The sequence below is a fragment of the Hyla sarda genome, chromosome 2 (assembly GCF_029499605.1).
Source record: "Hyla sarda isolate aHylSar1 chromosome 2, aHylSar1.hap1, whole genome shotgun sequence".
NCBI lineage: Eukaryota > Metazoa > Chordata > Amphibia > Anura > Hylidae > Hyla > Hyla sarda.
Window position 1 is genome coordinate 507,330,353 of NC_079190.1, and position 26,761 is coordinate 507,357,113.

The window sequence follows — 26,761 nt, forward strand, 5'->3', positions numbered from 1 at the left end:
CGCCACACTGGTATCGCGATTCGAATCGAATCGCCAAATTCTTGGCGATTCACACCCCTAGTGTGCACAGTATCTATCCTCTCTTTTGTGGTGGTTGTACTGTGCACGCAGGATCGGCACTTTCTCCTGTGATGGTTGTTGTAATGTCCGTTTTTTTTTTTTTTTTTTTTTAATCTTCTTCTTTGGGTCCTGTTCTGACATTGTTTTTGTTTGAACAGTTTCTGTGTTAATTCTCCCTGGTTTGGGAAATGTTAATGCTTCCAGCCTATGGCATCCCGGGTGGGGTTATTTAGACCCTAGCTCTGCTGGAACTTTGGACTGGTAATTAGACCTGTACTCTGACCATGTCTTGTTTAGGATGCACCTTTACTATGTTTGTCTGAGCACATATCCTGTGTTTTTACCATGGTTATCTGTCCTGTTTGATATATATATATATACATTTTAGCCTGCTTTGTTTTAGTACAGTTTTAGTTCTGCATTTGCTTTGTGTTGCCTTAGTCTGTATTCACATTGTGCGTTTTGTCAGTCCTGTTTCGACCCTTGTTTGATCCTGCAACTCTGAGGATAGAATCCTGTGCTGAGCCTTGTGCTAATCTGTCTATCTAGGAATGAATGAGTCTTGTGCCTGTACCCGTGTTTGCTTGCATTTAGCATTTTTGTTTCCTCCTAGGCCAGTATCCGGATCACTCAGTGGAGAGTGCCCGCTGGCTAGGAGCCTATTTGGCTTTGGTATTGATGTCCCTCCATGCTTGGAGTGGGGTGTCTGTAGTGGTTGTACTGTGCTCTTTCCTTTAGTGGTTGTGCTGTGCACTCACTATTCACACTCTCTCCTGGCAGGTTTGGCAGCTGCGTCCCCAGAATCGACCAGAGATCTCTTGCTGGTTTTCCAGTTAACAGCAGTCGGTGATCTTTTCATCCAGAGACTGTCCCAGGAGGCTGCCGATGCGCCGGGTGACATAACAGTACAGCCCCCTGTGTCTGACTCCGCCCCTGATGACCCAGCTGATGACGCTTCCCACCAATCAGCTCCTGAAAATGAGGCTGTAAGCTGCAGTGCTGGATGCAGTCACCTCAGACCACTATCTTCCAGCACTTGCCACTCTGTGATTCGGCGTAATAGCAGTTTCTGCAGGTGGCTGCATGAAGTGTACAGAACCTGCACCTGGAGAGGGGCCATACCCCGTTCACGACACCGTATCCAAAAGCTTTTCCCATCAGAGGAGAGGAGTGAAAACTCCAGACTGAGGGAACATCTACGCAAGAGTATGAGAGGGGGCACACTCGTGTCAACAGCGGCTGCACCCACATCACACAGGTTGGAGGTCATCCATACAGAGTCCTGGAAGGAACCACTGAGCGAGCGGCTGACGGCGTCCTGGGAGGGGGGACTGGGGCTGTGGTGGGAAGATCTGCTGGGAACAAACAAGGAGATGAAGATCCAGGTGTGGAGAGAAAAGCGTCGAATACAGAAACTGGAACGATCTAGGAGCTGGAGCACACTGTCTGGAAGCTCTAATGAGAGAGAGGCCACCTCTCCGTGGTCAGGTGACAGCGCCCCGGTGTTAGACTCAACCGCTGACCTCCTGTCAGTGCCATCACAAAGTCAAGACGGTGCAGGAGACACTTCCCAGGTGATTGCAGCCTCGTGTCGTTCTCGAAGCTCCTCAGCAGTCACTGCGCATAAGAAGAGGCAGATACTGCGAGGTTTTCTATCCTCCGCTGTGACCGATCCCACACCTCTGCTCACGGGCTCACATTCCCAGGCTGTGTCGCAGCCACTCTTCCAGTCACTCTCCCAGTCCCAGACGGTGTTGAAGTCACTTTCCCAGTTGCTATCACTCCCCCAGTCCCAGGCACTCTCCCAGTCTTGCTCCCAGCGTTCCCAAGTCCCAAGTAAGAGATTTCGGATGGGGTTTTAAGGGGAGTGCACCTGTCCCTTCGTGCAGGGACCACCTGTGATGGCTCTGGCTTTACTCTGGCACCTTTACATTCATAGTAAGAACCGTATAGCTGGAGACTTACATGGGTATTCCGGCTTTATACATCTTATGCCATAACCAAATGATAGGGGATAAGATGTATGATTGCAGGGGTCCCGCCACTGGGGACCCCCACGATCTCTGTGCAGCCCCCGGCATTCTGTGCCAGGCCCTGCCTCAGAGATGGGAGCGTGACGTCACGGCCTCGCCCTCCTAGTGATGTTATGCCACGCCCCCTCCATTCATGTCTATGGGAGGGGGTGTGATGGCCATCATGTGATGGCGTGGCGTGACATGACTAGGAGGGCAAGGCCAAGACGTCACGTCCCCATCTCAGAGGCAGCGCCCGGCACAGAATGCCGGGGGCTGCACCGAGATCGCAGGGGTCCCCAGTGGCGGGATCCCTGCAATCATACATCTTATCCCCTATCCTTCGGATAGGGGATAAAATGTATAATGCTGGAATACCCCTTTAAGAGATGCGCCAAAACTGCATTTCAGTTGTCTCAGACTGTGGATCCTCACACCACACGATGATTACAAGTGGTGACAGCAGATTTGTGACCGCACCATTAGCCGTGACCGCATAGTTGCAGGACTCTCGTGTGAGATGCTGGGACTGACAGGAAGCCAGCAGAATATTTGAATGCATTTTTCTATACATGTAGCTCAATGCCATATAGCTTGTGTAAAGCAGAGTCATCACAGCAGTTGATGCCGTTTTTGTTTTTGTTTGGGAGCTGTAATGTGAGAAAAACAATAAAGTTGTGCTCTAAAACTGTGTGTGAGGTGGACCCTAACACTACATATGGTTCTCAATAAACAGTAAGGATATGCATTGTAGAAGTATACAAACATAACATGCATGCCTATCTATCTCATATCTATCTATCTCATATCTACAGTCATGGCCGTAGATGTTGGCACCCCTGAAATTTTTTGTTTCAAGCATGTGATGCTCCTTTAAAATCACCTGGGGAAAGTAACAGGGCGATATAAAAATCACACCTGAAAGTAGATAAAAAGGAGAGAAGTTCACTTAGTCTTTGCATTGTGTGTCTGTGTAGGCCACACTAAGCATGGACAACAGAAAGAGGAGACGAGAACTGTCTGAGGACTTGAGAACCAAAATTGAGGAAAAATATCAACAATCTCAAGGTTACAAGTCCATCTCCAGAGATCTAGATTTGCCTTTGTCCACAGTGCGCAACATTATCAAGAAGTTTACAACCCATGGCCCTGTAGATAATCTCCCTGGGCGTGGACAGAAGAGAAAAATTGATGAAAGGTGTCAACACAGGATGGTGGATAAGCAGCCCCAAACAAGTTCCAAAGATAGTTTGCGCTGACACTGATGCTCCCTGAGCCTGCAGGACAGCTTGAATATCTGTCGATATTTAAGCCCTTAAGGACCAGGGGATTTCAGTTTTTGCACTTTTATTTTTTCCTCCTTACCTTTAAAAAATCATAACTATTTCAATTTTGCACTTAAATCCATATGATGGCTTTTTGCGCCACCAATTCTATTTTGTAATGACATCAGTCATTTTACCCAAAAATCTACAACGAAATGGAGAAAAAAATCATTGTGCAACAATATTGAAGAAAAAAGGCTGTTTTGTAACTTTTGGGGGCTTCCGTTTCTACGCAGTGCATATTTCGGTAAAAATGACACCTTATCATTATTCTGTAGGTCCATACGATTATAATGATCCCCTACTTATATAGGTTTCATTTTGTCGCACTTCTGGAAAAAATAATAACTACATGCAGGAAAATTAATACGTTTAAAATTGTTATCTTCTGACCCCTATTATTTTTGTATTTTTCAGCGTACGGGGCAGTATGAGGGCTAATTTTTTTGCGCTGTGATCTGAAGTTTTTAGCGGTACCATTTTTGTATTGATCGGACTTTTTAATTGCTTTTTATAAATTTTTTCATGATATAAAAAAGTGACCAAAAATACGCTATTTTGGACTTTGGAATTTTTTGTGCGTACGTCATTGACTGTGTGTTTATGTAACAATATTTTTATAATTCGGACATTTCCACACGCGGCGATACCACAAATGTTTAATTTTATTTATACAGTTTTTTTATTTTTTATTTAAATGGGAAAATAGGGGTGATTCTTACTTTCTTTTCTTAACGGAATGAGGCCTACAAAGAAAAGAACACAGAACCTACAGTGAAATATGGTGGAGGTCAGTGATGTTTTGGGTTGTTTTGCTGCCTCTGGCACTGGGGGCCTTGAATGTGTACAAGACATCATGAAATCTGAGGATTACCAATGGATTTTGGGTGGCACTGTACAGCCCAGTGTCAGAAAGCTGGGTTTGTGTCCGAGATCTTGGGTCTTCCAGCAGGACAATGACCCCAAACATACGTCAAAAAGCCCCCAGAAATGGATGACAACAAAGCGCTGGAGAGTTCTGAAGTGTCAGCAATGAGTCCAGATCTAAATCCCATTGATCACCTGTGGAGAGATCCTAAAATTACTGTTGGGAAAAGGCGTCTTCCAATAAGAGACCGGGGGCAGTTTGTAAAGGAAGAGTGGTCCAACATTCCGGCTGAGAGGTGTAAGAAGCTTATTGATGGTTATAGGAAGACACTGATTTCACTTATTTTTTCAAATGGGTGTGCAACCAAATATTAAGTTAAGGGGCCAATAATTTTGTCCAGACCATTTTTGGAGTTTGGTGACATTATGTCCAATTTGCTTTTTTTCCTCCTTTTTTGGTTTAGTTCCAATACACACAAAGGGAATAAACATGTGTATAGCAAAACATGTGTTACTGCAATCCTTTCCTGTGAGAAATACTTCATTTTCTAGAATTTTTTTTAGGAGTGCCAACATTTACAGCCATGTCTGTATCTATCCCATATCTATCTATATCCTATCTATCTCATATCTATCTATCTATCCCATATCTATCTATCTATCTCATATCTATCTATCTCATATCTATCTATCTCATATCTATCTATCTATCTATCTCATATCTATCTATCCCATATCTATCTATCTCATATCTATCTATCTATCTCATATCTATCTATCTCATATCTATCTATCTCCTATGTATCTATCTATCTCATATCTATCTATATATCTATCTATCTCATATCTATCTATCTCCTATGTATCTATCTATCTCATATCTATCTATATATCTATACACCACGAAGGTAGAATTAACCTGAGTAGTTAATTCCATGATGTATCACAGACAACGTTTCACCAGCCTCACGCTGGCTTTCTCAAGTGGTAACCCCCTTCCTCTGGCTGCGCAAGTCCGCGCATGCTCAGAGAGCAGAGGCGAACTCTTACCGCAATCTTAGCATAGGGCAGAGCACCTTCCAGTGAACTTGAAATACAAAGCATATCCTTGAATGTGTGATCGATATAGTGGAGGCAAAATAGTACGACAGTTTAATAGGCATCATAGCGCTATTCCGCGCACAGGAGCAAATGCATGAATGAAAGCAAACAGAGAGCTATAGCTGCTTCTATGATGGAATATGACACATGTAGGGCAAATGCACACAATGACATTCAACATGGGAATTAACCCCTTAAGGACCCGGGGTTTTTCCGTTTTTGCATTTTCAGTTTTTCCTCCTTATCTTTAAAAATCAAAGCTCTTTCAATTTTGCACCTAAAAATCCATATGATGGCTTATTTTCTGCGCCACCACTTTGCAGTGACATCAGTCATTTTACCCCAAAATCTACGGCGAAACGGGAAAAAAAATCATTGTGAAACAAAATTGAAAAAAGAAAAACGTCATTTTGTAAATTTTGGGGGCTTCCGTTTCTACGTAGTACATTTTTCGGTAAAATTGACACCTTATCTTTATTCTGTAGGTCCATACGGTTAAAATGATCCCCTACTTATATAGGTTTGATTTTGTCGGACTTCTGGAAAAAAATCATAACTTCATGCAGGAAAATGTATACGTTTAAAATTGTCATCTTCTGACCCCTATAACTTTTTTATGAGGGCTCATTTTGTGCGCCGTGATCTAATGTTTTTAGCGGTACCATTTTTGCATTGATAGGACTTGATATAAAAAGTGACCAAAAAGCACTATTTTGGACTTTTTGGAATTTTTTTGCGCGCACGCCATTGACCGTGTGGTTTAATTAACAATATCTTTTTATAATTTGGACATTTCCCCACGCGGCGATACCACATATGTTTATTTTTATTTACACTTTTTTTTTTTTTATGGGAAAAGGGGGGTGATTCAAACTTTTATTAGGGGAGGGGTTAAATGATCTTTACTTTTTTTCCCACTTTTTTTTTTGCAGTGTTATAGCTCCCATAGGGGACTATAACACTGCACACACTGATCTCTTATACTGATCATTGTTATCCCATAGGGACCTATAACACTGCACACACTGATCTCTTATACTGATCATTGTTATCGCAGAGGGACCTATAACGCTGCACACGCTGATCTTTTACATTGATCATTGTTATCCCATAGGGGTCTATAACACTGCACACACTGATCTTTTATATTGATTAGTGCTTTCTCATAGTAAACCACTGATCGATGATTCTGCCATTTGACTGCTCATGCCTGGATCTCAGGCACTGAGCAGTCATTCGGCAATCGGACAGCAAGGAGGAAGGTAGGGATCCTCCGGCTGTCATGTAAGCTGTTCGGGATACCGCGACTTCGCCGCGGTGATCCCAAACAGCCCCATGAGCTAACCGGCATGGTTTTACTTTCACTTTAGACGCGGCGTTCAACTTTGAACGCCACGTCTAAAGGGTTAATAGCGCGCGGCACAGGGTCCCGGCCGTTGTTAGAGGCCAGGCCTGACCCGCTATGACACGGAACAGGAGCGGACTCATGACGTACCAGTATGTCATGGGTCCTTAAGAGGTTAAAGGGGTATTCCAGGAAAAAACTTTTATTTTTATATCAGCTGGCTCCAGAAAGTTAAACAGATTTGTAAATTACTTCTATTAAAAAAAATCTTAATCCTTCCAATAATTATCAGCTGCTGAAGTTGAGTTGTTCTTTTCTGTCTGGTAACTGTGCTCCCTGCTGACTTCTCTGCTTGTCTCGGGAACTGTCCAGAGTAGAAGAGGTTTGCTATGGGGATTTGCTTCTACTCTGGACAGTTCCCGAGACACGTGTCATCAGAGAGCACTTAGACAGAAAAGAACAACTCAACTTCAGCAGCTCATAAGTACTGAAAGGATTAAGATTTTTTTAATTTTTATTTTAATTTACAAACCTGTTTAACTTTCCGGAGCCAGTTGATATATATATATACGTTTTTTTTCCTGGATAACCCCTTTAAAGCACAGCAATCTTCCAATTAATGGGACAGCTCAGGATTAGATCCATAGCACACAGACCCCTCCGGCTGTGACTACATGACAACCCCTAACAGACACTGTCAATCAAGTCACTGGTCCATGTGTCCCTGAATTCTGGGAGAAGTGCCCTTATCTTCCCACATACACCCTCGCGGAAGAAAAAATGTCAGATGTTTTTATACGTGTCATCGTGACTGGTACCAAGTTTGGAGCTAATCTAAAAAAACAAACAAAGAAAAATCAATTAATATATGTTACATATCACTAAAATCTCTAACACAAGTAGGGAGCTTTTTTGTAAAAGGGTGATTCTTTCCCCACATCTTTTAAAGGGGTACTCCGCTGCTCAGCGTTTGCAACAAACTGTTCCGAACGCTGGAGCCGACGCCGGGAGCTTGTGATGTAATAGCCACGCCCCCTCAGGCTGTTACACCCCGCCCCCTCAATGAAAGTCTATGGGAGGGGGCGTGACGGCCGTCACGCCCCCTCCCATAGACTTGCATTGAGGGGGCGGGGCTATGACGTCACGAGCTCCCGGCTCCAGCGTTCGGAACAGTTGTTCCAAACGCTGAGCAGCGGAGTACCCCTTTAAGCGGTGGGATGTGGTCCACTACCATACATCTGAGGTCTGACTCTGTATGACCTGCTTGTGTAAAACGGTTGGAAACTGGGTTAGTCTATATGTTTTTTCCTTATGGAGTTACGGTGCTGGTTCAGTATGGTCTTAAAGGGGTACTCCGGCGCTTAGACATCTTATCCCCTATAGGGGGATATGATGCCTGATCGCGGGGGTCCCGCAGCTGGGGACCCCCGTGATCTTGCACGCCGCACCCCGTTCAAATCGGTCACCGGAGCGTGTTCGCTTCGGGTCTGATTACAGTCGATCACGGGGCCGGAGCACTGTGACGTCACGGCTCCGCCCCTGTGTGATGTCACGCTCCGCCCCCTCAATGCAAGCCTATGGGAGGGGCCGTGATGACACAATGCTCCGGCCCCATGATCGACAGTAATCAGACCCGGAGCAAACGCGCTCCGGGGACTGATTTGAACGGGGTGCGGCGTGCAAGATCACGGGAGTCCCCAGCGGCGGGACCCCCGCGATCAGGCATCTTATAAGATCTTATAAGATGTCTAAGCGCTGGAGTACCCCTTTAAAGAGGTACTCCACTGGAAAAACTTATTTTTTTAAATCAATTGGTTCCAGAAAGTTAAACAGATTTATAAATTTCTTCTATTAAAAAAATCTTAATCCTTAGTACTTATCAGCTGCTGTTATGAGCCACAGGAAATTATTTTCTTTTTGAATCTCCTTTCTGACTGACCACAGTGTTCTCTGCTGACACCTCTGTCCATTTTAGGAACTGTCCAGAGTACAAACAAATCCCCATAGAAAAACCTATCCTGCTCTGGACAGTTTCTAAAATGGACAGGGGTGTCAGCAGAGAGCACTGTGGTCAGACAGAAAGGAAATTCAAAAAGAAAAGAACTTCCTGTGAATCATAACAGCAGCTGATAAGTCCTGGAAGGATTAAGATTTTTTTTAATAGAAGTCATTTACAAATCTGTTTAACTTTCTGGCACCAATTGATATAAAAAAAAAAAAAGTTTTCCACCGGAGTACCCCTTTAACTCCTTAAGGACGTAGAGCGTACCTGTATGCCCTACGCCCGGTCCCGGTGTTTAAAACGGGGTCACGCCTAATCATAGCCGGGACCCTGGGCTAACAGCAAGCGGCATCGATCGTTGTGCCGCGCGCTGTTAACCCTTCAGACACGGCGATCAAAGTTGATCGCCGCCTCTGAGAACTAAAGTAAACGCTTCCCGGCAGCTCAGTCGGACCGATCGGGACATCGCGATGTTCCGATCCGCTGGGACACAGGTGGAGGTCTCCTTACCTGACTCCATGGCGTCCGATGGTTGATTGATTGCTCCAAGCCGGTGCTACAGGCTTGAGCAATTAAGCCCCTGTCTCACTGATCCGTGCAAAGCTATGGCTTTGCAGGGATCAGCATAGGAGATCAGTGTGTGCAGTGTTATAGGTCCCTATGGGATAACAATGATCAGTATAAGAGATCAGTGTGTGCAGTGTTATAGGTCCCTATGGGATAACAATGATCAGTATAAGAGATCAGTGTGTGCAGTGTTATAGGTCCCTATGGGAGCTATAACACTGCAAAAAAAAAGTGGAAAAAAAAAGTTAACAAAGGTCATTTACCCCTTCCCTAATAAAAGTTTGAATCACCCCCCTTTTCCCATATGTGTGTAAATAAAAATAAACATATGTGGTATCGTTGCGTGCGAAAATGTCCGAACTATAAAAATAGATCGACAATTAAACCGCACGGTCAATGGCGTGCGCGCAAAAAAATTCCAAAGTCCAAAATAGTATATTTTTGGTTACTTTTTATATCATGAAAAAATTAATAAAAAGTGATCAAGAGTGACAGCCATGCAGCGGAGCCCGAAGAGGACGGTCTGGAACATCGGGGACAGGTGTGTGACACTCACCGGACCACACGGGGCACCTTAAACGGCTATCCGGCAGCAGCTGAAGCACTCTGCGCTGCCGGATAGCCATTTATGGCATGGCCCCGAAATACAAAAACATTGTAGGTTGATGCTGCCTTCAACAAGCGATGGCAAAGCCCAGATTTACGTTTGTCATGTAACTTGTGTACTTGATGTAATATAACCTTAGTGGGATACCCTCTACTAAGGAATTGTTCCTCCATCTTGCTCACTGCTTTATCAAATTTTTCATCTGTGTCCGTAATATGACTAGCGCGCACCAGCTGACTGTAAGGTAAAGATGTGACCATAGACCTAGGATGAGATGACTCAATCCTGAGCAATGTGTTGCAATCTGTTGGTTTGCTATAAATGTCAGTAAACAGCTTATCCCCCACTATGGTGACCTCTGTATCAAGAAAATGTATGGTATGATCCGAATATGTGAGCGTGAACTGTAAGTCCCTGTCCACGCTGTTGAGGAAGGTTTGGAATTCAGGTAATTCTTCTACGCTACCACACCAGACAAGAAAGACGTCGTCTATATATCTCCACTACCCCAGGATCTTCCTGGAGTGGGGGGATACATACACGTGGTCTTCATCGAAATCAGCCATGACCATATTTGCGTACGTGGGCACCACGTTACTGCCCATGGCAGTCCCACGTATTTTGATGTAGTATTTATCGTCAAATATGAAATATTTATTATTCAGAACAAAGGATAAAAGTTCAATAAGGAATTCCATCTTACTGGAATCAAATCCAGTTCTCACCAAACCTTTCTCAACTACTCGGAGTCCTCTCTCATGTTGGATTGAAGTGTATAATGAGACAATGGCAAATGTGGCCACTAGTGCATTTTCAGGTAGAGATATGGATGCAATTTTGGATTGCAGTGTCCTGTAGGTATGATCTGGTGTGTGTAGCTAAACACCTTAACACTTTGTCAAAAATTATGGAGATTAGGGTCTCTGGATGGCTCCTGTGCACCCAACTTCACTCCAGCCAACTTTCTTTGTATTGTACATATAGGGGGAGTGGCTACCTCCATGTTGGTTTGTGCACCCCACCAATTTTATAAGGCGCGGGATGTTCCAGTTCATACAAGCCTGGTAACTGACTGCTCAGAGGCACATTCATAGTGTAGGACCTGTCGCAATGAGGTCACCTTATCATGGTGGGATGGTACACGCTATTTGGCCAAATGGTGAGCCAAGTACTTAAATTTTCACTATAGCAATATAGCATTTCAGATTTCATATATATCTTTGTGCTAGCAGTGTGCTGCTGTATTCTCCTGCTTATCTATCTATATCTATCTATCTCATATCTATCGTTCTCATATCTAGCTCATATCTATCTATATCTATCTATCTCATATCTATTTATCTATCTATCTCATATCTATCTATATCTATCTATCTCATATCTATCGTTCTCATATCTATCTCATATCTATTTATCTATCTATCTCATATCTACAGTGGGGATCAAAAGTTTGGGCACCCCAGATAAAAATTTATATTAATGTGCATAAAGAAGCCGAAGAAAGATGGAAAAATCTCCAAAAGGCATCAAATTACAGATTAGACATTCTTATAATATGTCAACAAAAGTTACATTTTATTTCCATCATTTACACTTTTAAAATAACAGAAAACAAAAAAATTGTGTCTGCAAAAGTTTGGGCACCCTGCAGAGTTAATATCTTGTACTGCCCCCTTTGGCAAGTATCACAGCTTGTAAACGCTTTTTGTAGCCAGCCAAGAGTCTTTCAATTCTTGTTTGTGGTATCTTTGCCCATTCTTCCTTACAAAAGTGTTCCAGTTCTTTGAGATTTCTGGGCTGTCTGTCACGCACTGCTCTTTTAAGGTCTATCCATAGATTTTCAATTATGTTGAGGTCAGGAGATTGTGAAGGCCATGGCAAAACCTTCAGTTTACGCCTCTTGATTTAATCCCCCGTGGATTTCGAGGTGTGTTTAGGATCATTATCCATTTGTAGAAGCCATCCTCTCTTTAACTTCAGCTTTTTCACAGATGGCATCAAGTTAGCATCCAAAATTTGCTGAAATTTTATTGAATCCATTTTTCCTTCTACTCGTGAGATGTTCCCTGTGCCACTGGCTGCAATACAACCCCAAAGCATGATTGATCCACACCCATGCTTAACAGTTGGACAGAGGTTCTTTTCATTAAATTCTGTTCCCCCTCTTCTCCAAACGTACCTTTGCTCATTCAGGCCAAAAAGTTCAATTTTAACCTCATCGGTCCACAGAACTTGTTTCCAAAATGCATCAGGCTTGTCTATATGTTCATTTGCAAAGTTCAAAAGCTGATTTTTGTGGTGAGGACGTAGAAGAGGTTTTCTTCTGATGACTCTTCCATGAAGACCATATTTGTACAAGTATCTCTTTATAGTGGAATAGTGTACCACAACTCCAGTGTCTGCCAGATCTTTCTGGAGGGATTGTGCAGTCAAACATGGGTTTTGAATTGTTTTTCTCACAATCCTGCGAGCTGTTCTGTCTGATATTTTTCTTGGTCTTTCAGATCTTGCTTTAACTTCCACTGTTCATGATGACTGCCATTTCTTAATTACATTCCGAACAGAGGCTATTGACATCTGAAAAAGTTTTGCTATCTTCTTATAGCCTTCTCCAGCTTTGTGAGCGTAAACTATTTTCAGTTCCAGATTTCTAGACAACTGCTTAGAAGAACCCATGGTGCTGATTGTTGGGGCAAGGTCAGATGAGTCTGGGCATTTAAAACCTTTGAGATTGACATCACCTAGTTTTCCCAGATGATGATTGGGAACAATCCATAACACTGGCAGGTCTCAGCTTTGCAAAGAGGGCAGTGCATGCTATAAATTCTGCAGGGTGCCCAAACTTTTGCAGACGCCATTTTTTTGTTTTCTGTTATTTTGAAAGTGTAAATGATGGGATATCCCATATCTATCTATCTATCTCATATCTATCTATCTCATGTCAGGATCGGGGCTGGTAGCTGGTAGCGGAGGCTGGTGGTGGATCCGCTGTGCCAGAGAGGCACAGGGGAACAGAGTCTAAGGAGTTACTGGTTTTCACCAGAGCCCACCGCAAAGCGGGATGGACTTGCTGCGGCAAGTAACCCCCAGGTCGTTCCACCCAGTAGCGACTCAACCTCTCTGGCTGCTGAGATAAGGCAAGGTACAAGAGGATCAGGCAAAGGCGTAGTCAGACATAGCAAATGGTCAGAGCAGGCGGCACAGGTTCACAGGCGGAAGTCAGTAGCAACGGGAACGGCAACAGGCAGGGTAACACAGGAACAAGGAATGCTTTCTCTCAGGCACAAGACAACAAAGATCCGGCAGGAGGCTGTGGGAGGAGACGGTACTTATAGGCAGTGCACAGGTGAGGCCTAATTAAGTCCAAACAGCACTCCCTCTCACAAAGCTTAACCCTTAATGAACCACATTGGACCAGGCACCAATCACCTGTGCACTGGTCCTTTAGATCTAAGCGTCCCGGTGCACGCGCGCCCTAGAGAGCGGGGATGCACACGCTGTGACGCCGGAGCGCTGCCTGGGGATACACACTGTGAGCGCTCCGAGGCCAGCAGGGGGTCTGGAGCGCTCAGCGTAACAGTACCCCCCCTTTAGTGTCCCCCTCTTTTTGGTACCCAAGAACTTGAGGATGAGGCTGCGGTCTAGGATGTTCTCCTCTGGCTCCCAAGATCTCTCTTCAGGACCGCAGCGCTCCCAGTCGACCAGAAAGAATTTTCTCCCTCTAACCACTTTGGATGCCAAAATCTCCTTGACGGAGAACACATCTGAAGTTCCAGACACGGAAGTGGGAGAAATGTCCTTGGGGGAAAAACGGTTGAAGATTGCTGGTTTCAGAAGGGAGACCTGAAAATAATTAGGTATTCTGAGGGAGAAAGGCAGATGGAGCTGGTAAACCATGGGATTCATTTTCTTCTTGATTCTGTAGGGGCCCAAGTAACAGGGACCTAATTTGTAACTTTGGATCCTAAATCGGATGTACTTGGAAGACAGCCACACTTTGTCCCCTGGGGCAAACACTGGAGGAACCCGATGTTTATTGGCCTGTGTCTTCATGCGAGAGGTGGCTGCAAGAAGAGATTGGCATGTCTCGTGCCAGATGGATACAAAATCCCGGACAAGATTATCGACAGCGGGTACTTCCGAGGAGGTGGGCAACGGAAGAGGCGGCAAAGGGTGATGTCCATACACCACGAAAAAAGGAGACTTGTTAGAAGCGGAGGACTCTTTGTGGTTGTAGGAGAACTCTGCCCACAGGAGCAAGTCTACCCAATCATCCTGACGAGAGGAGTTAAAGTGCCCGAGATAGTCACCCAAAATTTGATTAATGCGCTCTACTTGACCGTTGGACTGGGGGTGGTAGGAAGAAGAGTCCAATTTAATCTTCAGTTGACCACAGATGGCTCTCCAAAACTTAGACACAAACTGTACCCCTCTGTCGGATACAATGTGTGTGGGTAGACCATGGAGACGAAAGATGTGAGAAAGAAATTGTTTCGCCAGCAATGGCGCAGAAGGAAGAGCAGATATAGGGACAAAGTGTGCCATCTTGGAAAACCGGTCCACAACCACCTAAATAACAGTTTTGCCATGAGAAGGTGGGAGATCGGTGACAAAGTCCATGGCGATGTGGGACCATGGAGTCTCTGGAACTGGCAGCGGCTGAAGCAGGCCTGTCGGTCTCTGGCGGGGTGTCTTGTCCCGGGCGCACACAGCACAGGCCTGGACAAAATCTTTAACGTCCCTCTCCAAAGATGGCCACCAGTACCTTCTGGAGATCAGTTGTAGGGTTTTCCGAAGACCTGGATGGCCTGCCACCAGTGAAGAATGTCCCCACTTGAGTACCCTAAGACGAAGACGAGGTGGCACGAAGGTCTTGCCCGGAGGAAGAAGACGTAAATCCGCAGGAGCAGAAACAATCAATCGCTCGGGAGGAATGATATGCTGAGGTGACACTTCTTCTCCGGTGACATTTGAGGTGCGAGAGAGAGCATCAGCCTGGATGTTTTTGGCAGCCGGTCTGAAATGAATAAGAAAATTAAACCGGGCAAAAAACAGAGACCAGCGGGCTTGGCAGGGATTAAGTCTTTGAGCAGACTGAAGATAGGACAGATTCTTGTGGTCCGTAAATATGTTCACAGGGTGAACAGACACCTCTAGGAGATGTCTCCATTCTTCCAGCGCCAACTTGATGGCAAGAAGTTCTCTGTCTCCGATTGAGTAGTTTCTCTCAGCAGACGAGAAGGTTTTGGAGAAAAACCCACAGGTGACGGATCTCCCCTTTAAGGACTTCTGGGTTAGTACGGCTCCGGCTTCAACAGAGGAGGCATCCACCTCTAAGAAGAAGGGCTTCAAGGAATCCGGTCTGGTGAGGACAGGTGCAGAAGCAAAGGCGGACTTCAGGGTGCGGAAAGCCTCTTTGGCCTGAGGAGTCCATGATTTAGGATTAGCCCCTTTCTTAGTCAGGGCCACGATTGGAGCCACCAGGGTGGAGTAATGTGGAATAAATTGCCGGTAATAATTGGCAAAACCCAGGAACCTCTGTATGGCCCGTAGACCTGTGGGACGAGGCCAATCCAGAACTGCTGAGAGTTAAGAAGGGTCCATCTGTAGGCCTTGTGCGGAGATGATGTAACCAAGAAAAGGCAGGCTAGATCGTTCAAAGAGACATTTCTCAAACTTGGCATAAAGGTGATTTCTTCTCAGACGAGACAGAACCAGACGAACATGAGTACTGTGTTGCTCAAGGTTAGGAGAATAAATGAGGATATCGTTCAGATACACCACCACACAAGTGTAGAGAAGGTTTCTGAAAATGTCACTAACAAATTCTTGAAAGACGGCCGGGGCATTACACAGGCCAAAAGGCATGACTTAATACTCAAAGTGACCATCCCGTGTGTTAAAGGCAGTCTTCCACTCGTCTCCCTCTCGAATTCGGACCAAATTATAGGCACCTCTCAGATCCAATTTGGTGAAGATCTTGGCACCTCAAAGTCGATCGAAGAGCTCTGAAATGAGTGGAAGGGGATATCGGTTCTTAATGGTGATTTTGTTTAGACCACGATAGTCGATGCAGGGTCGCAGAGAGCCGTCTTTCTTAGAGACAAAGAAGAAACCTACTCCAGCAGGTGAGGAAGACTTCCTGATGAACCCCCTCTGTAGGTTCTCCTGAATATACTCTGACATGGCTTGAGTTTCAGGTGGAGAGAGAGGGTAAATTCTTCCTCGAGGTGGAGTGGTACCAGGCATGAGGTCTATAGGACAATCATAATGCCTATGCGGGGGCAAAGTCTCTGCTTGCTTTTTACAGAAGACATCTGGAAAGTCTAAATATGGTTCCGGAAGGCGTGAAGGAGGTGGATTATAAGATGCACGTTTAGCAGAAACTGTCAGGAGACATTTTCCAAAACAAGATGACCCCCAACTTCGGATCTCCCCAGAGGACCAATCCAGGACAGGACTGTGATGCTGGAGCCAGGGCAGACCTAGCAGAATCTCCGAAGTACAGTGAGGAAGAACAAGAAACTCCAATTTCTCAGAATGAAGTACTCCAACAGACATCTGGAGGGGTTCAGTACGGTAGAGAATGGTAGCATCCAGTCTCTCACCATTGACAGTGGTAATGTAGTAGGACTTGACAAGATGGACCACTGGAATATTAAACTTGCTTATAAGTGAGGCGTCAATGAAGTTGCCGGCGGAGCCGGAATCCAGAAAGGCAATAGCAACAAAGGATGTCTTGCCTGGGACACAGATTCGTACAGACACTGTAAGGCGTGGAGAGGTAGCGTTCACAGCTAGCAACGCCTCTCCAATGTTAACTAGGTGCGCGTTTCCCGGACGAGGCGGACGGAGAGGACAGTCTTTTAAGAAATGTTGTGTACTGGCACAGTACAGACACAGATTCTCGTCTCTGCGGCGGTTCCTTTCTTGAGGGGTCAAGCGTGACCGATCCACATGCATGGCTTCCTTGGCAGGAGGCCCAGTAGAGGGTTGCAGTGGACGCAGGAAGACAGGAGCCGAACGAGCATAGCGTCTCATACAAACATTTCCTTTCACCTGACGGAGTTCCTCTCATCTCTCGGCAAAACGCATATCAATCCTGGTGGCCAAGTGGATGAGGTCACTCAGGGTAGAAGGCATTTCCCGTGCGGCAAGAACATCTTTTATGTCACTGGACAGACCTTTCTTGAACGTGGCACAGAGCGCTTCATTATTCCAGGACAGTTCCGAGGCCAGAGTGCGAAAACGGATGAAGTATTCGCCCACTGAAGAATTTCCCTGATTCAGGGTCAACAAGGCAGTCTCTGCTGAGGCAACCCGGGCTGGTTCCTCAAAAACACTCCAGAATTCTTGGGAGAAGGACTGGGGAGTAGCAGTGGCTGGATCATTGCAGTCCCAAAGCGGTATGGCCCAAGCCAGGGCCTTCCCGGTAAGCAGACTGACTATAAAAGCCACCTTGGCATGTTCAGTAGGAAACTGGAAACTGGTCGGCCATCATATCCAAGTGGAGAGAACACTGTGACAGGAACCTACGGCTTGGAGTCTCCTTCAAATTTGTCTGGCATGGACAGGCGGTATCTGTAGCTGGAAACGGCAGCAGGCTGAGTGGGTGGCATAGGAGCAGGCGGTGGAGATGGTGGCTGCTGGGCTGTCAGAAGTTGCTGCGTCATGGTGGACAACTGGTTCAGCAGTTGACCTTGCTGAGCGATCTGCTGAGATTGCTGGGCCACAATGGTGGTAAGGTCAGCGACACTTGGCAAAGGCACCTCAACGGGATCCATGGCCGGATCTTACTGTCAGGATCCGGGCTGGTAGCGGAGGCTGGTGGTGGATCCGCTGTGCCAGAGAGGTGATGACGTGGGCCGTACCAGGGGAACGGAGTCTAAGGGGTTACTGGTTTTCACCAGAGCCCGCCGCAAAGCGGGATGGTCTTGCTGCGGCAAGTAACCCCCAGGTCGTTCCACCCAGTAGCGACTCAACCTCTCTGGCTGCTGAGATAAGGCAAGGTACAAGAGGATCAGGCAAAGGGGTAGTCAGACGTAGCAAATGGTCAGGGCAGGCGGCACAGGTTCACAGGCGGAAGTCAGTAGCAACGGGAACGGCAACAGGCAGGGGGACAAGGAATGCTTTCTCTCAGGCACAAGGCAACAAAGATCCGGCAGGAGGCTGTGGGAGGAGACGGTACTTATAGGCAGTGCACAGGTGAGGCCTAATTAAGTCCAAACAGCACTCCCTCTCACAAAGCTTAACCCTTAATAAACCACTTTGGACCAGGCACCAATCACCTGTGCACTGGTCCTTTAGATCTAAGAGTCCCGGTGCACGCGCGCCCTAGAGAGCGGGGATGCACACGCTGTGATGCCGGAGTGCTGCCTGGGGACACACGCTGTGAGCGCTCCCATGCCAGCAGGGGGCCCGGAGCGCTCAGCGTAACATCTCATATCTATCTATCTCATATCTATCTAATATCTATCTATCTCATATCTATCTATCTCATATCTATCTATCTATCTATCTCATATCTATCTATCTCATATCTATCTATCTATCTATCTCATATATATCTATCTCATATCTATCTATCTATCTCATATCTATCTATATATCTCATATCTATCTATCTCATATCTATCTATCTATCTCATATCTATCTATCTATCTCATATCTATCTATCTATCTCATATCTATCTATCTATCTCATATCTATCTATCTCTCATATCTATCTATCTCATATCTATCTATCTATCTCATATCTATCTATCTCATATCTATCTATCTCATATCTATCTATCTATCTCATATCTATCTATCTCATATCTATCTATCTATCTCATATCTATCTATCTCATATCTATCTATCTATCTATCTCATATATATCTATCTCATATCTATCTATCTATCTATCTCATATCTATCTATCTCATATCTATCTATCTATCTATCTCATATCTATCTATCTCATATCTATCTATCTATCTCATATATATCTATCTCATATCTATCTATCTATCTATCTCATATCTATCTATCTCATATCTATCTATCTATCTATCTCATATATATCTATCTCATATCTATCTATCTATCTCATATCTATCTATCTATCTATTTTTGATTCTCTTCAGTGATTGTACCCTCAGCCTCTTCATGTCCCATAAACATTGGATAACAAAGTATGATGGGGCCCATAAGAAGGTGACGGCCATGAGTTGTTCCCGAGTGGTGCAGGAATAAAATCTTTATTAATATACATTTGGATCTTAAACAATAACAGACGAGCTCTGCTGGAAAATTATTTCAATTAGTGGTTAGTGAGCAGTGGAAAAGCCGTAAAAGCCGGAATATACTGTCACTGGTATAATAATAAAACCGCACAAGCATATAGTAAAGTTATTTGCCCGACATTAGATAAAGTCCAGAGATCTGTGCTCCTAACTTATGAGCTGTCATGGTGGAATGGAAATGAGACAATTTTTTGTTTTTGTCATTAAAATGTAAAATTTAAAGGGACAGTACACCTGAAAATGTTTTATCTGTATTTGCAGATCTTATTGTCTATTGCAGTGTTTCCCAACCAGGGTGCCTCCAGTTGTTGCAGAACTACAACTCCCAGAATGCTCGGACAGCCTTTGGCTTTGGCAGCAGTATATGGATAGAGCTGGAGGAGAGGTGTATAACTACTATATATCCTTATCCCATAGAGACAGCAGCAGTATACAGATAGAGATAGTAATGTAATGTTGCCTTCTATTGTGTCAGTTGTGTCTTCTGTTATGTATTGTTGTCTTCTACTGTGTCTTCTATTATATGTATGTTGTGTCTTCTGTTGTGTCTATGTTTTGCTGTCATGTAGTGTGTCTTCTATTATGTTTTGTTGTCTTCTGTTGTCCTCAATTGTGTCTATTGGGTCTTCTATTATGTTGTCTTCTCTTGTGTTTTCTATTATGTTTTGTTTGTGTCTTCTGTTATGTTTTGCTATCATCTTATCATCATATTGTATCTTCTATTATGTTTTGTTGTCTTCTATTGAGTCTATTGTGTCTTCTGTTATGTTTTGTTGTATTCTATTGTCTTTTAGTGTGTCTTCTGTTGTTTTGTTGTATTCTATTGTCTTTTAGTGTTTCTTCTGTTATGTTTTGTTGTATTCTATTGTCTTTTAGTGTGCCTTCTTTTATGTACCGTTGTCTTCTATTTTGTGTTGTGTCTTCTATTATGTTGTCTTCTCTTGTGTCTTCTATTATGTTTCATTTTTTTTGTTTGTGTCTTCTGTTATGTTTTGCTATCATCTTATCATCATATTGTATCTTCTATTATGTATTGTTGTCTTCTATTGAGTCTATTGTGCCTTCTGTTATGTTTTGTTGTATTCTATTGCCTTTTAGTGTGTCGTCTTTTATGTATCGTTGTCTTCTATTGTGTGTTGTGTCTTCTAGTTAGTCTGCTTGTCTTCGATTGTGTCTTCTAACATATATATATATATTGTTAGTTGTGTCTTTTATTATGCATTGTTGTCCTTTATTGTCTACTATGATGTTTTTTTGTTTTCTTTTGTCACCTTTTGCTTTTCAGCGTTTCGGGATAATCCAGTAATAACTGCTGTGGTTGCCACCATTTTGGTTTTCAATCACCGTAATTTACCAGGGAACCAAGATGAGTTTTTTTTATCTTGACAGAAGAGGACAACTTAAGGACTCTTTGTGATGGAAAGTTCTTTAAATTTCCACCATACATTCTGTCATCTGGGGACAAGGAGCATAAACTGAGGTTTACATGGACATTTGCTTCACCAAGTGATTGTCACAGAGAAACAAGGAAGATTAAGCGCGCGCTGCCGGGACATTTATTCTGCCAAGAATTATCCGAGAAAGAAAGAGATAGTGGAAGATAAACTCAAGTGAAAAGTGACATTTATCTAACCTGGTTCTGCCGAACACCGGAACGTGCCGAATAACAGCCGAGCCTTGAAGACATTAATATCTCCCCCGGAATTGTCAGCGGCGGATACGACAAATAAATATCCACCATATGAAGATGTTTCTCCCCCCTCACATCTGAAGGAAACGTCTATTGTCATCTATTAATATTTCTTCTCCCGCGGACGATGATTGATTTAATCCATCTGGCTACAAGGCGAAGGAAGAGGAAGAAGCCGCCTCTGAGGGTTTTTCAGAGAACGATTTAAAGGGGTACTCTGCTGCTAGACATCTTTGGATAGACAATAAGATGTCTGATCATGGGGGTCCTGCTTCTCGGGATCTCCTGCAGCAGTGGTCGTGATGTCACGGCCACACCCCCTCATGAGGTCACGCCACACCCCCTACATTCATGTCTATGGGTGGGGGCATGTTGGATACATCTCTTCTCCAGATCTATCTGTATACTGCTGCTGCTATCTCTATGTGATCAGGATATATAGTAGCTATACATTTCCCCTCCAGCTCTATCTGTATACTGCTGCTGCTATCTCTGTGGGATCAGCATATATAGTAGTTATACCCCTCCCCTCCAGCTCTGTCTGTATACTGCTGCTGCTTTTTCTATGGGATCAGGATATATAGTAGTTATACACCTCCCCTCCAGATCTATCTGTACACTGCTGCTATCTCTATGGGATCAGGATACATAGTAGTTATACACCTTCCCTCCAGCTCTATCTGTATATTGCTGCTGCTATCTCTATGGGATCAGAATATATAGTCGTTATACACCTCCCCTCCAGCTCTATCTGTATACTGCTGCTATCTCTATGGGATCAGGATATGTAGTAGTTATACACCTCCCCTCCAGCTCTATCTGTATACGGCTGCTATCTCTATGGGATCAGAATATATAGTAGTTATACACCTCCCCTCCAGCTCTATCTGTATACGGCTGCTATCTCTATGGGATCAGGATATATAGTAGTTACCTCCCCTCCAGGTCTATCTCTATACTGCTGTTATCTCTAAGGGATATGGATATATAATAGTTATATGCCTCCCCTCCAGCTCTATCTGTATACTGCTGCTGTTATCACTATGGGATCAAGATATTTATCAGTTATACACCTCCCCTTCAGTTCTATCTGTTTACTGCTGCTGTCTCTATAGGATCGTGATATATAGTAGTTATACACCTCTCCTCCAGGTCTATCTGTATACCGCTGCTTCTATCTCTATGGGATCAGTATATATATATTAGTTATACACCTCCCTTCCAGCTCTATCTGTATATTGCTGCTGCTATCCCTATGGGATCAGTACATAGAATAATTATACACCTCCACTCCCAGGCTCTATCTGTATACTGCTGCTGCTATCTCTATGGGATCAGGATATTTAGTAGTTATACCTCTCCAGCTCTATCTGTACACTGCTGCTGCTATATCTATGGGATAATGATATATCATAGTTTAACACATTGTGTTTTTGCTGCTGTTTCTTTTTTTTTGTCTTTGTTGTGATTTTACTGAGATTTTGACCCCCAACCCACTTGAGTCTAATCAGTTCACCCCGGTGACCTCCAGCCCCAGCAGCCTAATTAGAGTCAGTAATAAGACTACATGGGAAATAAAGGCAGCATTAGGAATTTTTTCTCTGATGAAATAAGAATTAATATGTCTGAAAACCCCATGCCTGCCACATCAGTTGAGACAGGTAAGCAAAAGGCATACACATGAGCATCTCCATTATTCTTTTATATATCATATCATATATCATATTATATATAACATTTTGATCAAAAAGTGCACTGAGAGCCTCCATTTTTTGACCTAGAGTGCTGTTGCAACTTTCTTGTTTGTAGATATATATATATATATATATATATATATATATGTATAATTACAAAAGCTGTTTTTTTTTTATTATTTTCTAATAGCTTATGATGCAATGTATACGCAAAAGTGTTTAACAATAATGTCTCTATCAACTATCAAAAATCTTCCTAAATGACGGAATATTGTCCTGTACTTATTTTCCTGTACTCATTTCAGAGTGTAATTACCTATAAACATAAAAGTAGAATCTTCCAGTATCTGTACGCCCTGATCCTGTTACCGGGGTTTAAAGGGGTACTCTGCTGCTTAGCGTTTGGAACAAACTGTTCCGAACGCTGGAGTCGGCGCCGGGAGCTTGTGATGTCATATCCCCTCCCCCTCATGAAGTCCTGCCCCGCCCCCTCAATGCAAGTCTATGGGAGGGGGATTTTTTTTTTTTATAGAAGTAGTTTACAAATCTGTTTAACTTCCTGGAGCCAGTTGATATATATATATATGTTTTTTCAAGGAAAGATGGAAAAATCTCCAAAAGGCATCAAATTACAGATTAGACATTCTTATAATACGTCAACAAAAGTTACATTTTATTTCCATCATTTACACTTTCAAAATAACAGAAAACAAAAAAATGGCACCTTGCAGAGGTACCTTTGCTCATTCCGGCCAAAAAGTTCAATTTGAACCTCATCGGTCCACAGAACTTGTTTCCAAAATGCATCAGGCTTGTCTATATGTTCACTCAAGTAGAAAACAGACATGGTCGCACATCTACAATCTTGTATAATGATCTGATTGCTTCTCAGCATAATTTCAAAAACTAACAGGTTGTTATTATACATTTTTGATCAAAAAGTACAAGCCCACTCACCACGTCAAGGCCATCTATTTAGAGTGGGTCCCTAACGTCCCTAGCATAAAATGGCGTAGCACTGGGCGGCGACCACCACACCGCCGCGACACCAGTGTCCACAGGGGGAACGACCCACTGGCAGAGCGGCCCCAATGCCACTCAAACCAGTCCATGGGTCGCACCCCCCCGCAGACACGGCGCCACGGTAGCAACAGACGCCGCAGCACCACACCAGTGTGAACAAGGTGTAATAGCTCACTTACCATGCTCTCCCAGTCAGACTGGGAGGCTGCTAGGAAAGAAATGGCCCTTGTGTAGCTAACTACTACTTATATAGGGTTGGGCTGAGGGCGTGGGGAAGAGTGCAGACATGCAGATGTGCGACCATGTCTGTTTCTTCTACCTGAATTCACATTGTGTTTTCTATCTCCTCCTTTTTTTTTTTTTTTTTGAACATGTGCTGCACTCTTCCCCACCCCCTCTGCCCAACACTATATAAGTAGTAGTTAGCTACACAAGGGCCATTTCTTTCCTAGCAGCCTCCCAGTCTGACTGGGAGAGCATGGTAAGTGAGCTATTACACCTTGTTCACACTGTTGTGGTGCAGGGCGGCGTCCGTGGCGCTGTGCCTGCGGGCGGGTGCGACCCATAGACTAGTTTGAGTGGCATTGGGGCCGCTCTGCCAGTGGGTCGTTCCCCCTTTGGGCACTGGTGTCGCGGCGGTGGTGGTCTCCGCCCAGTGCTACGCCATTTTATGCTAGGGACGTTAGGGACCCACTCTGAATAGGTGGCCTTGACGTGGCGAGTGGGCTTGTACTTTTTGATCAAAAATGTATAATAACAACCTGTTAGTTTTTGATATTATGCTGAGAAGAAATTGGATCATTATACAAGATTGTAGATGTGCGACCATGTCTGTTTCTTCTACCTGAATTCACATTGTCTATATGTTCATTTGCAAAGTTCAAATGCTGATTTTTGTGGTGAGGACGTAGAAGAGGTTTTCTTCTGATGACTCTTCCATGAAGACCATATTTGTACAAGTATCTCTTTATAGTGGAATAGTGTACCACAACTCCAGTGTCTGCCAGATATTTCTGGAGGGATTGTGCAGTCAAACGTGGGTTTTGAATTGTTTTTCTCACAATCCTGCGAGCTGTTCTGTCTGATATTTTTCTTGGTCTTCCAGATCTTGCTTTAACTTCCACTGTTCCTGATGACTGCCATTTCTTAATTACATTCCGAACAGAGGATATTGACATCTGAAAAGGTTTTGCTATCTTCTTATAGCCTTCTCCAGCTTTGTGAGCGTCAACTATTTTCAGTTTCAGATTTCTAGACAACTGCTTAGAAGATCCCATGGTGCTGATTGTTGGGGCAAGGTCAGATGAGTCTGGGCATTTAAAATCTATGAGATTGACATCACCTGGTCTTCCCAGATGATGATTGAGAACAACCCATGACACTGGTGGGTCTCAGCTTTGCAAAGGGGGCAGTGCATGCTATAAATTCTGCAGGGTGCCCAAACTTTTGCAGACGCCATGTTTTTTGTTTTCCGTTATTTTGAAAGTGTAAATGATGGAAATAAAATGTAACTTTTGTTGACATATTATAAGAATGTCTAATCTGTAATTTGATGCCTTTTGGAGATTTTTCCATCTTTCCTTGGCTTCTTTATGAACATTAATACAAATTGTTACCTGGGGTGCCCAAACTTTTGATCCCCACTATATATATATATATATATATATATATATATATATATATATATATATATTATATAAATATAACTCTGGTGCCTCTTGGCTGAGGCGTGGGAGGCGGCAGCTGTAATTTTAATGTTACGTTTTACATTTTACAGAATAGACTGTAAAAACTCAATTTAATCGGAGACGCGCGTTCTCGTCATTTACATAATGCACAGACTGTTAAAAGAGCAAAAAGCCCCCGCACAGGAATCCGCTTCTGCACCCTTTCAGTGCCAGAGGAAGAAGCAGAAAGCTTGTCTCCGTATCTATTCTCAGAAGACGGCGCAGCTGTCACTCGTAAGACATGTGACCAAACTATAGCCAGTATAACGTGATTGGTTACCAGAATACTCACAGCAGCACAGAGGATTTTTTTGGGGGGGAGAAATATGCGCTGCTGTTGTGGAGGGCAGTCACTTACCCAGCCATTGTAAGGCCGCATTCACATTACGTTTTGTAGTTATGGTGACCGGATCCGGTTGGGAAATGTGAAAACCGGGCGCCCCCGTATTCCAGCCGGACCCGGAACGGGTCCGGCTGGAATACGGGGTCGCCCGGTTTTCACATTTCCCACCCGGATCCGGTCACCGTAACTACAAAACGTAATGTGAATGCAGCCTTAGGCCGGGTTCACACCACGTTTTTGCAGTACAGTTCCCGTATACGTTTTCAATTTGAAAACCGTACGGAACCGTATTGAAAACCGTATGCATTGACTCTCCATTGAAAACCGGATGCCAAAAGATGCATCCGGTTGAGTCCGTTTTGCGTCTTGTACAGTTTTGTCCGTTTTTTTTCTGTACGGGTCCGGGTGAAAAACCGTATTGAAACGTATACGTTTATTTATTTATTTTTTAACATGGGAGCCAATGGGAACCGTACAGAACCGTATGTGCGTACGGTTCCATCCGGTTCGCACCATACGGTTTTTGACTTTGCACAGTTTTTTTTTTTCTTGGAATTTCAATCAAACAAGTGAAACTTTATTCATAATGAAATGAAAAGGTAAAAACGTATACTTTTTTTTCTTAAAAAACCTATGCAACCGGACATCATTTTTCAAACCGTATATGGGTTAAAATTTGCACACACGTTTTGATACAGTTTAGGGTGGGTTCACACCATGATTTTACTATACGGTTTCGGCATACGGTTTCATAAAAAAAAAAAGTATGCAACCGTACAGAAAACCGCGCCCATAGACTTCCCATTCAAAACTGTATGCACCATTATGTATAAGGTTGTCTCCGTTTTTCAAACCATACGTTTTTTTACAGACAGAAAACTGTGGCCTACCACGGTTTTTGGTCTGGGTGAAAAACCGTACTAGCCCCATAAGGACTCATGACGTACCGGTGCGTCATGAGTCCTTTCCCTTTCTATAACGCGGGGCCACGACGTGGCCCCGCGTCATAGCGGGTCGGGCCAGGCCCCTAACAACGGCCAGGACCCGTGGCTAATAGCGTGCGGCAGTGATCGCGGTGACGCGCGCTATTAACCCTTTAGACGCAGTG

General features: G+C 44.0%; 1 protein-coding gene across 1 annotated transcript in view; it reads left to right on the plus strand.

Moving 5' to 3' along the window:
• The window catches only part of LOC130357276 (TATA box-binding protein-associated factor, RNA polymerase I, subunit C-like), a 51,644-nt gene extending 49,577 nt beyond the window's left edge, over positions 1-2,067 (plus strand). Inside the window, exon 15 of the mRNA XM_056559908.1 lies at positions 841-2,067. Within this exon, the coding sequence (XP_056415883.1) occupies positions 841-1,922 (1,082 nt within the window). The 3' untranslated portion in view covers positions 1,923-2,067. The remainder of the gene's footprint in view (positions 1-840) is intronic.
• The last annotated feature ends 24,694 nt before the right edge of the window (positions 2,068-26,761 follow it).